Source organism: Gopherus evgoodei, chromosome 5, assembly GCF_007399415.2.
Source record: "Gopherus evgoodei ecotype Sinaloan lineage chromosome 5, rGopEvg1_v1.p, whole genome shotgun sequence".
Classification (NCBI taxonomy): domain Eukaryota; kingdom Metazoa; phylum Chordata; order Testudines; family Testudinidae; genus Gopherus; species Gopherus evgoodei.
In genome coordinates, this window is record NC_044326.1 from 3,084,932 (window position 1) to 3,097,175 (window position 12,244).

General features: G+C 49.3%; 1 protein-coding gene across 8 annotated transcripts in view; it reads left to right on the top strand.

Annotated features, from left to right (window-relative positions):
• Positions 1-12,244, top strand: part of DYSF (dysferlin) — a 315,864-nt gene that overhangs the window by 202,596 nt on the left and 101,024 nt on the right. For all 8 annotated transcript variants that reach the window (XM_030563895.1, XM_030563898.1, XM_030563902.1 and 5 more), the window contains 4 exons: positions 2,274-2,375; positions 2,934-3,095; positions 4,333-4,498; positions 5,951-6,024. In XM_030563895.1, the coding sequence (XP_030419755.1) occupies positions 2,274-2,375; positions 2,934-3,095; positions 4,333-4,498; positions 5,951-6,024 (504 nt within the window). The remainder of the gene's footprint in view (positions 1-2,273; positions 2,376-2,933; positions 3,096-4,332; positions 4,499-5,950; positions 6,025-12,244) is intronic.

Genomic DNA, 12,244 nt, shown 5'->3' on the forward strand with positions numbered 1-12,244 from the left:
TGCATTAAAACTGCCCCAGCCTGTCAGCAAGCCCTGCCTTGATGCTTTTCACACCTGTTTCTTCCGATGGAGGGGAAAGAGGGGAAGCTCTGTTTGGTGACTGCTTGTGCCCTGCCCACAGCTCTGTAACCCCTTTCACCACATCCCCACCCATGACCTGCTCACTGATCTTTTCTCTCCACCTGCTCCTGACAGAGGTTAAAGGTCAAAGTGCTTGTAGATTCAGCAGATGGAGCACCCCTGCAAACAGTGTTGGATGGGAAAACTGTTCTCACCAGATGGAATTGTTGGATTTTTAGGGACGTGGCTAGCACCAGTTACCTACTGACATTTCAGGCATAGCTCTGCCAAACTCCAGCGCTACCACTTTGCCAGTGGGCATAGCCAGTTATTCTTTAGTTCATGGTTTTGTTTCCTCTCCCCTAATTTTGCTGTCAGATTTTGAGTCCAAAATCTGAAACTCAATAAACTCACCCAAAGCCACTGAGTTTGCCTGGTTCCAGGTAACTGGATCACTTTCGGGCTCCTCAGCTCTACTTTCAGATAAGCAGGCAACACTTTCCTCTTAGTTTTACTCTTCTAGGGTCTTTAGATTATTTTTCCTTCTGCTGTGAGGCCATCCCTGGCATAATCTTTCACTTATGGCTTCTTCTCTCGTCTCAGGTTCAGGGCGAGAGAGTGCTGTATTGTATGCGAGGCATCCAGACTCCCGGGTTCCATTCCCAGCTCTGTCATTCAGCCTGAACAAGTCACTTATGATCGGAATTTCAGAGGAGCTGTAGTTCCTGTTGAGTTAAATGGGAGCTGCACAGGCTCGGTTCCTCTGACAGTCAAGCCACTAACCATTCTGCCGCTCAGCTTTACCCATACAACTGGAATCTCATTCCAGATCTTTCTCAAAGTAGGGGACGACTAAAACATGATGGGGGAAGGGTCTGATTCAGCAGAGCATTTCTAGATATGCTTAGCTTCAAGCATATGCTTTAGGCCATCCCTGTTCAGCAAAGCATGTGAGCGTATCTTTAAATCAATTGAAATCGATGCAACTTAAGCACCTGCTTAAAATTAAGCATGTGCTCAGCTAAACAGGGATGGACTTAAGCACATGCTTAACGTTAAGCATGTACTTAGGTGATTTCCTGAATTGGGGTGCATGTTACCATGCTGCCTCTTAGTGGCTGTTCCAACAAGGATAAGAGCCCTACTACTAGTGACAGCTAACGAAGATTCTCTGGAAATGGTGGAGGCCAGAGTGCCAGGTACTGAAGTTCCTGGGTTCTATCCCCACTGATGACTATGGTTACATTACACCTTCTGCACTTGTAGAACGCTCATGGTGAAATCTTGGGACCCTAAAGTCAGGCACCTAAATAAGTGCCTTGATTTCCAGAGGACCGGAGCACTTACCGGCTCCCATTCAAAAGTTGAGGGTGCTCAGCACTTCTCAGGAGCAGACCTTGGTCTTTGCCTGTGAAATGATTGCGTGTCTCCAGGTTGTAAGCCTGGGCAATGGTGTATATGCAGTGTGACTGGGCAAGCCCAAGACACTCAGGGACAGGGGTGGGTGAGGAGATATTTACTATCGGGCCTGTATTGAAAGCCAGATGCTCCCACCATCCTGCCTGCCGCAGAATGGGATGAGCAAAGTCTTCAGCTAACAAGCTGCTTTGATTTGGCAGCCACTAGCAGTTGCGAATGAAAATCACAGCTCAGTGTACAATCTATTCGATATGCCACCAAGAAAAATGTCCATGTAGTGCTTTTAAATATAGAAATATAAATCTGAACCAATTCTATACTTGAAATATTTATATCAGCTTAATTTAATGCAGCAGCACTGAACCCTGGAAAGAATGACGGCCTTCTAAATTAGTTCCAACTGCCCTTGGTTGAGGGGTGCATTTTTAGAGAGATTGCTTTCATTCCCATTTTTGGTGACTCTGAACTCAGAGACCAAGGTCAGGAGGAACCAGAGCTCCATCCATGAAGGTAAGGGTGGAAAGCTGGTCTGCAGAAAGCAGCCTTGAAACTAGAGCTCTCCTCCCTGGATCTCTCTGTGATAGGAATTTTAACTTCTCACCTGTCCCCTCGATATATTGTCATCATGAAGCAAAATCTCTCTCTGCGTCTTTTACACTAACTGTTTTATCTGTGTATTGTCCTGTTCCCTGTGCGGTGGTGGGTGTTGGGGGGAAGTGCAGCGATAGGAGGCATGTGATCTGTGGTGGCTGTAACAACCTGAGCTGATGTTCTCCTTTAATATCTCTTTGCAGTCTGCAGACTCAGACCTGCCCTACCCTCCACCCCAGCGGGAGCCCAACATTTACATGGTCCCTCAAGGGATCAAACCGGTGCTCCAGCGCACCGCCATCGAGGTGAGCGGTTCATAGATCGAATCTGAACTGCACAACTGTGCATCACAGACCCTTATGATGGGGGGCTGCTGAAGAGTGATTCTTCTTGGAGAGGGTGCCTAGTCTTAAAGCCTTCCTCCCACTCTGAGCACTGCCTCAACTGACCCAGTGGCTTCCCTTTGATCATGTAGTCCTGTCACATGACTGTCACCCTGAACTTATTTCCCAGCAGGACCTCCTGCTTCAGCTTAGCCATGTGATCCTTTTGGGAGAATGAGGAGTCCCAGAATGTCTGGCCTCAAACGAGGCATAACCCTTGGCCACAGCTACCCATAAAGGGGACCGTTCGCCATGTGGTCAGGGCAGCCCTTCAGAATTAGACTCTCCTTTCCCCAGCTGGGGAGAGAGGAGAATCAGATCCTGGGAGGTGGGGGGTTTCCTGGTGCATCTATATCAGTGCGAAAAATGCAGTGTAAACAAGATCTAGGCTCAGCCTGGCTTCTTATCTGTCATCTTCTGTCACCGCCTCCCCTCATCCTGGTGTCCTTCCTCATCTCCTCTTGTCTCTTCACCCTGCAGATCTTGGCCTGGGGGCTGAGGAACCTGAAGAGCTATCAGCTGGCCAGCATCACTTCCCCCAGCCTCCAGGTGGAGTGCGGAGGCCAGACAGTCCAGTCCTGCGTCATCAAGAACGTCAGGAAGAACCCCAACTTCGACGTCTGCGTGCTCTTCATGGAAGTGGTGAGGGCTTCCCCCTGCACGCCGGCCACCTGGCTCACAGAGCTGCGTCTGCCCCCACTGCCCCGCAGCACTCCGCTGGGTCAACCAGCGTGTCTGCTTTCCAGGCTGCCCGCCTTTTAGCTCTGGATATCGCAGCTGTTCCCAGTGGGAATGAGGCCACCCTCTTCCCGAGGGAGACTGCAGCAAGCTCAGCCAAGATGGGGGTGGGTCTGTATTCCTGTCCTTGATTGCTTAGACTCACGCATCCTCCTAGAAGTGAGAGATTGGGGGTTTGCTGTCATTTACCAGCAAGAGGATCTAATGACCTACCACCCCAGTCTGTGATTCTGAATTGCAGCTCTGCAGTAAACTCATATTCCGCCCTAAAGTTAATTAGCCTGCAAGCAGTTGGAATAGCTTCGCTCAATGTCAGGCAAGGAACCGTGGGTCCTAACCATGCTCCATGGGCGCTTTGCTCCAGGAAGTGTCTGTTGATCACAGTGCACATGGATTAAAGTGCAGTGACCTGAGGCTGTGAGTTCTGATAAGAATCAGACCCTCAGAAATATTCTGGTGCCTCATTCCAAATGAAATCCAGGGGAGTCTGGTGCCAGAATACCTTGGAAGATCTGGGCCCAAGCCCCTAGTGAGGAGCTCTGGTGTGACTCTCAGGGCTTGCTCTGTGAGGGTTTAGCCCACTGAGTTGAAAGGGAGCAGGAGCTGAAAGGGAGCCTACATGGTGGGCTGAGGGCTGTCTGTGTCTTTCTGGAGGTGCTCAGACCCCTGCTGAATTGGGCTTTTTCTGAGAGTCCGAGAGTCTTGCTAGCCTGTTTTCCCAGTGTGACCTGCCTGCCTCTGTCTGCTGAGAGAAACGATGGGTGACGCTTTGCCCTGATGTACACCCCCCTTTGGTGGCATTGCACAGGGTATAATTAAAGGCAACATTTGCCTCTGTGGCTCAGAGGGGTGTGAACAGCCTCTGCCCAGCTCAACACTGTTACCTCGGGTGTCTAATGAGGACAGTCTGAACCACCACATTGCTGGTTATCTGCTGCGCACAGTAGCAGAAACATCCAGCCCTTCTGGGACTGTGGCGGGCCTTGGGTTTGTGGGAGGAGCTTGAGGAGAGCTGAAGCAGCCTGGCTTTAGCTCCAGTCTGTCCGCGGGTTTATTCCACGTGCTTGTGCTGGACTCAGGGAAGCTGCCCTTTGCCCCTCTCCCCGGCCACGCAGTGCTCAGTGTGCTTCCCTCACTGCAGCGCTTACCCAAGGAAGCTCTGTACTGCCCTCCTGTCATCATGAAAGTCATCGACAACAGACAGTTTGGCCGAAAGCCCGTGGTTGGCCAGTGCACCATCCAGTCCCTTGAGGAGTTCTACTGTGACCCGTACAAAGAGGAGACCGACGCCCCCGAGGAACAGCCAGGTACAGGAGAAGAGGGGCTCACTCCTTTGTCCTCCTCCTTTCCCTGCTTCAGCCACTGAGGGAAGTGTGAGACACTGGGGCCGAGTGGACAGAGCACAGGACGCTGAGCCTGGAAGTCTGTGCCTCTGTTCTCCCGTGACAGCATGCCGGGCTTTGGCCAGTGCAGGCCTGACTCACCTTGGTAGTCAGAGCAGGTGGGTCTCATCAGGAACAGCATAGGAGAAGACTCAGTCTGTCTGAGGCCAGATAGAGCTAGAGGGAAGGGCAGTGAGAAATCCTGATCAGTCCACTGAGGAGATGCCTCTCTGTGCCTCGGTTCCTCATCTGCAACAGCGGGATGATAGCACTTCCCTTCCTCGCAGAGGGTTGTGAGGATAAATACATTAAACAGTGAGAGGCGCTCAGGAGATGGAGGCAAGATAAGTACACTCAATAGATCCATTGTGCGTGGTTGGCAAGCCACAGATTTACATTTTCCGTCAGTATGTTGGGAGCAGTAATACGTATGAACAGGGCAATTTCCAGATTGGATCAGACTCCAAGGTCCGTCTGTTCCAGTATCCTGTCAATGACAGTGGCCAGTCCGAGCTATTTCAGAGGAAGATGTGAAAAACCCCTTAGTGGACAGTTACAGAATAACCTGCCCCTAGGGGAAATTTATTCCTGACCCCTATTAGTTAGAGGTTGATTTATGCTCTGGAGCATCAGGGTTTCTCTCTCTATTATTTGCACTAATGTAGCTGTGGATGCGCTTATTATTCCTGTAAAAATGCTGAATCCTGTTTTTGAATCTTACTGAGCTTTTGGCCTCAATGATACCTAGTGGCAATGAGTTCCACGGGTTCTCAAGTCTCTTTGTTTGGTGAATAATTTTGAGATTGTCCTCAAAGGGAGCCAATTAGTGCCGTTTGTGCTGTTGGTTTTGTGAGATGCTTTTAGTGGTACTCTCACTGATGCTTGTGCAGTAGCAAAGCACAACATATCGTAGGTCCTAAAAAATGGTGGCAATGTGTGTATAAATGTATATCAATATTACAGGGTTTAGAAGAGAACCAGGTAAATTCATGGAGGTTAAGTCATTAATGGCTAATTGCCAGGATGGGTAAGGAATGGTGTCCTTAGCCTCTGTTTGTCAGAGGGTGGAGGTGGATGGCAGGAGAGTGATCACTTGATCATTACATGTTAGATTCACTCCCTCTGGAGCACCTGGCATTGGTCGCTGTCGGTAGACAGGATTCTGGGCTGGATAGACCTTTAGTCTGACCCAGTCTGGCCATTCTAAAAAAAATCTAAAATTGCTCAGTGACAGGGTGGTAGATTAAAACATTAAAGAATCAGATGGACACAATCTCAGTGGCTAATAAAGTTAGAATGTCGGTCCTCAAGCTCCGGTGCTCTTTGCTCTATGAGGCATCAATCTCCTAGTTAGATCCACCCTTTTTCTCTTTGTAGATGAGGTGAGCCTCACCCCCAGAGACGACGTCCTCATTGATATTGACGACAAGGAGCCTCTCATTCCTGTCCAGGTAGGGAAGGAGGGATAACAGTAGTAAGAAAATAGGCTTGTCCATTTCTTTGGCAGTGGAATACAGCTGGGGTCGCTTGGGTTTGGGGCGGGGGCAGGGCTTTGCAATGTACTGTGAACTGTCCCAACACTGCAACAGGGCACATTACACCTGATAAATAACCTTTCCTTTCACAGCTTCCAACATCTCTGAGTAGGGACAAGTGTTTGGTCCCCCAGAGCAGGACAAAGGATCCCAGCCTCCTCCTCCTTCCCTCCATTTGAACACAAGACAGGGGTTGTGGGGTCTATCAGACCTCCTCTGCTGGAGGCATCAGTGCCCTGGCACCTCCCTGCTTAAGGAAACCCACTCAGGCCGGGCTACCAGTGAAACTTAGTCCTCTGCAGGCCTACAGGGTACAGGAGGAGCCAGCAGGCCAGTTAAGAAGGCTTCCAGCTTCTTCTGAAGGGCAGTGCTGAGTGGAGCTAGGGCAGAAGCAGGGTTTCCCGGCACTAGCCCAGAACGCCAGGGCCAGGTCAGGATCCAGGTTTAAACACTGCAGCTGACGTGTGTCTGTTAACTTAAAGGGGCAGCCAGTTCTTGAGTCTGGTCATCCTTCACCATTTAAAATTGATGCTGAGCGATGGCCTGGGCCCTTCTGCTCCGGCCTGGCTGCCACAGCAGCAGGTAGCTTCCTTGCTGAGCCTGTCCCTATGCTGAATTATCCCTTTGACTGTTACACAGGTCCCCTTGGTTAGCAGTTGGTTGCTGCTCTAGAATAAAGGTTTACAGCAGCCTGTTCTCATGTGTATTCCAATAGCCCCTAGAGGGGGCCTCCTAAGACCCCGGCTCCTAAGACCTGCGTGCTGTACATACACCTAGCAAATGACACACCCTGCCCTGGAGAGTTTGCATTTGGAGTAGATGAGACAGATGCTTGTCACTTTACAGATGGGGGCTCTGAGAAACTGGTTGGCCCAAGGTCACATAGGGAGGCCAGGGTAGAGCTGGGAGCTGGACCCAGGTCTCCCAGTCCTATGCCAGTGCACAAAGTCTCTCTCTTTTCCTGGCTAGTCCTTCTGGGAGTCTTTAGGGCCCAGCCTAGAACTTTGTGGTGGTCCTTTGCTCAGGCTCCTTCTTTCTGCAATGCCTGCACCCCTCTCTGGCCCCCAGAGTCTGACTGCTCACGCCGGTGAAAAACAGCAGGGTGGTCATTGCACCTAAAAGAAACAGGTGGTGGATTTCCATCCGGTGGAAACAAAGGACAACTCTAGCCATTTTCAGTTTTTATTGGCTTTGGTCTATCAGCGGAGCTGGAAGCAGAGGTGCAGTGTTGATAGCAGCAGCGGCTGCTGATTGCCAGATCTGCGGGGACCAACCCTCTGGCTCTGGCTATTCAATGTGAAAGGACAGAGATTTCAGAAAACCCAGTTCTGTGTGGGTAGTGACAGGCTGTGGCATTTCCTGGGATTACGGACATCAAGGGGATTTGACTCGCTCTAGTGAAGGTGCCGAAGGAAGAACCTGTAGCTGTTTCCCCTTCCCGAGCTGCCAGTCTGGTGCTGCTTGCTGGCATTCCGTCCATGCACATGCGGTCGAGAAGATTGTGGTCTCCAGAGAGCACCATTTATGAGCTCAGCTCCCGAATGTGAGGCTTCCCAGCTCCGTAACCGTTTGGCCTTCTTAGCTGCTGTCGAACATGTGCAAATGGTTAAGCCTGTGTGTTTGAGGCACAGGGCTGCATGTGAACTCGATTGCTAAGAAACCCCAAGATGAGAGGTTCCAGGAAGGTCAGTGGAGCATTTTCATCGGCTCCTGCTTTTCCCCCTCTGGTGTGCTAAGTGCCCACTTTGCCAATCCTGCAGATTCCTCACTGCCTACTTTAAAGAGCCCCTGATGCTGCACAGGATCCTGGGAATGGAAAGCCCTTGTTCCCTGGAAACAATGCTGCTTTTTTACAGTATCTCTCTTCTGTTTCTCATCATCCCTTGTGTTCCGTTGCTGTGGAAAGCAAGGTTTCCCATTTCTTCTATTCCTGCCGCTTGTTCCTCACCTTGGCTGGGTATTGGTCACCTCCTCCTGTAATGCCCCTGGGGACTCTGCAATCCTGTAGGTCTCCTCTCCCTAACTTGTAGGATCCTCCCTGGAAATGGGTCCACACCGGCACCCCAGGATCAAACAGTCTCCTGGAACTTTGGGGAAGTTCTGATTCAGATCCTGGATTGAAGATGAACTTCACGCTTCAGTTGTATCTCTAATCCTAGTTCACCATCCTCTCTATGTGTGCATTACACTGCTTCCCCTGCAGCTAATGGGGCATCTTAGTGCAACCTACGCACCAGTGTGTATCATGTGTGCTTGATCCCCAGCATCTCTGCACACCAAGGCCTTTGACTAGGTGGCTTGAAAGTTTGGGTCAAAGTGCAACAGTAAAAGTTGTCGGCATAAAACTAGAATCCTTGCCTACGGCTCATCCCTGCTAATCCACGCCCCTGGCAAGGAAGCCCATTGCAAAGGGCTGAAATTTGCAAAGGTAGGGAATAAGGGCAGCTGCATTTCAAAATGTTACCCTAAGATTAGGCTCCTAAATCCACAGTTAGAAACCTAAATAAAAGTGGTCTGGCTTCCCAAAAGTACTGGGCACTCACAACCACTGGGTGCGGCAAGCTAAATATGGAGCTAGCAGATGAACTTGACACCCAGATTTGAAAATGTTGGTCTAAGTGAGCACTCATAATCAAGGGGGGGGGACCCAAAGGATCATGCGATAAAAATGTACTTGGTTCTCTGTTTGCCATCTGTGGATTCATTTGAATTATTTATGATAATGTTTCATAATGTACCAGGAAAGGCGCTGAAACATGTCTTGGAAAAGACTGAAAGTTGAGTAATAGGATACTGTGATGCTCTGCTGTTCAGGAAACCCCGAGCCTGAAGCCACTGTGTCAGCAGGGGGGAGCTTTGCTGGGGGCTAGACTGTGTGTCCGCTCCCTGCCACACCAGTCTATGCTTCATCAGCAAACTCCTCGAGACCCTGCCCATCTTCACCTACCTGGCAAGTAAGAATCAGGGAACCCCAGTTCCTGAGTTCCCAGGGATGTGTCTCTATTGCATCCAGTCCCTCTCACTGGACGCTCATGGAAATAATTCAGTTTTGCTGTCTCCAAAGGGCCAGTACCCACACCTGCCCGTTGGCTGAGCTGTGGACTCACCCTTTGTCAATATAACAGTACTGCATGGGTTACAGTAAAACTGAGAAGAACACTGTATTAAAAAGGAACAGTGTTTTAAGTGACACTAAGCAAGAGGAAAAGAAATGGGTATGGTTACAAACAAACAAAAATAGCATGTTTTCTAGTGCCCAAAACTAGATCCTAGCAAGCTATGGCTCTTCCTAAACAGCTTGCTCACTTCCATCAAGCTAACCGCATCTCCAGCCTTTCTTGGTAAGAGGAACCAACATTCCCAGAATCAGAGGGTGCTGTCCCCTGGGGTCTAGATAACTAGAATGCCTTTGGCTCTCCTGGTATTTCCCAGAGTCCATTGTCTTGGCCTCGAGAGCCAGGAAGAGGTTGTGGGGTGCAGACTGTCCCCCTGGATGCTCATTAAGCTGTTTCCTCCTCCTCCTGTTACCTCGATTGCTTTGTTTACCTTATGTGTAAATGTATTGCCATTGTCCATGGCTTACAAAGCTTGACCCAGACAGGTAAATGCACATTCCTTTGTGTAAGGCAGGTTTCTTTATCAAGTCTGTTCCCCAAACATATTGTAGGAGCGTATTTCCAGCACATAACTCTTTACACATCATCCATCCGTACATCACATACATATATTCATGAGCAGAGTGCCACCAGTTTTTATATCAGAGGGGTAGCTGTGTTAGTCTGGATCTGTAAAAAGTGACAGAGTGTCCTGCGGCACCTTATAAACTAACAAACGTATTGGAGCATAAGTTTTCGATGGAACTGAAGCATGAAGTTCATCTTCAAACCAGGATCTGAATCAGAACTTCCCCAAGGTTCCAGGAGACTGCTCGATCCTGGGGTGCTGGTATGGACCCACAAAAGCTCATGCTCCAATACATCAGTTAGTCTGTAAGGTGCCACCAGACTCTTTGTCGCTTTGTGTACAATATTATTGTACTGTAAATTAGTTGATTCAGTACTTACTCTTTGGGGTTCAGACCCCCTGCTCTCCCTCTGCAAAGTCCGGACCCTGATTGTCACAGAGATTTTGCTGAGCGTCGGAATGATAAAACCACTCTTCTGCTGTAGAGTTCAAAGCGCTTTATGCCAAAGGAGAGGCAGTGTGTGTAGTGAATATGGGACAAGCCTGGTACTCAGGAAGTCTGGGTTCTGTTCCAGCTCTGCTAGTGACCCTGGGCAAGGCCTTTCTATACCTCGTCTGTAAAATGCGGGATCTCCTTTGGAGATCTACTCATGAAAAGTGCTATAGAAGAGCTATATGTTCTTATTATTAGACATAGTCAAAAATGTTCATGAAACCGTCATCCTGTTTTTTGTCTCGCTCTAACAGATGTTGTTCTCCCCACTTCACAGAGGGGGAAACCGAGGTGGCTAGTTATGAGGTGTGTGTTAGCAAAGGGTGGATTAGTACTAAAGACACCTGTTGAGAAGAACCTCCCAGAACATTTGTTGTTGCTGGTGGCGCAACACCTGGAGATTGGGCTGGGGTGTTTTAGCATTTTCTTTCAAGCGTGTCCTTCAAAATTCAGGTCGAAGCCCGGTAAATAATCTGATTAGGGAGTGCCTATGTCTGCTTGACTAGCACTTCAGAAGGTCATTTCCAGGATTTTGTGAGCACAGTATTTGCTCTGGGCGAGGGACAGGGGGTCCAGTGTTGGTTGGCTTTCTAAGGGATGGCGGGGGGGGGGGGAGGGAAGGTGGTGACCTTCGTTTAGGCATGAGATGGTACCTGAAGGGATGGGGGATGTGGGGAGGGAGCCGATACTGGTGGAAACTCTGGCTGCAGTTCTGCAGCGTTTCTGGCGGTCTCTTCTGAGTACCTCCTAGGCACCAGTGAAACAAGCTCTGCTCTCAGTCACATGGTTTAATTTTGGAGCACTCCATCCGAGTCTCCCTGGATTTACCCCAGGATAGCTGAGAAATCAGCACTAACTGTGTCTGCTTCATCCATCATGGGAGACATGAGGCGTCTCAGGCTCCTGCTCATGGGGAAGGTGCCGTTCACTTGGGCACCTGGAGCCAGAGTCATTCTTGGTGTCACTCCAGTTACTTCACTGGACAGATTTAACCCCTGACTGTATACTGCACCCAGCAAGGTTGGCTATCCTAGGATGGGGCTTGGGCCAGCAGTGGGGTGATCTGGAGAAATTGTTCTCTGTGTGCTTCCAATGACCTCTGAGTTAAAGCAGATGAAGATCTTCACTAGAGCTGGCCAGAGAACCAGGAATTTTCCTGCCCAAGTTCTCTTGGGGAAAATCCCCTTTTGCAATAGTCCCATTGGGACATTCTGCTTTTCCTGCTGGGAAATTTGAAAATGGGGGAAATTAGGTTTTCCCGTTATTGCTTTCCAACTGATAAATGTTGGGAAACAGTCAGAAAAGGGGGGATAATGGGGGGCAAACTCTTTCACTTTTAAAGTAACGCAGTTAAGTGATGAAAATGTTGTTTTTAAAAACGAAGTGTTACTGGTTTTCAACTGGCCAAAATTGGAAAACTGACTGAAAGGAGGGAAGCCCACCATTTTGAAAGCAAAAAATGTAAAAATTACAGAAAAAAAAAGAGAAAAGAATAAAAGAAAGAAAGAAAGTTCCCCCTGCCTCCCTCCCCGAAATTGTTTGCTTTGAAAAACTTCCAGGAAAATGAAAATTTTTGTCAAAAATGAATATTTTGTTTTTGATTAAACCTTCTTTTCCACTAATCCCCCCTCCCCCCGTCCGTTTTCCTTGGAAAATTTGGGACCAGCTCTAGTCTGTGCTGCTGGCAGCATGTTTGGATTTCGCGGGAGGCCAGGCCAAGCTGAACAGCCTCCTAATGAGATGGATCACAGCTGGTGGGGTGGACATCCAAACACAGCAACAGCTAAACTGGCTGCACGCATGCTGCCCCGTGCACCAGGAAACAAGGTCCCCGATCCTCAGTGGGATGCTCTTTGTTGTACAGTAGGTTTCTCTTTACTGCCAGCTGTGGGGAAATAAACCCCTTCCCCAAACTGTGGGCAGCTCTGCTCTCAGCCATGCAGATAGGAACTGCAGACC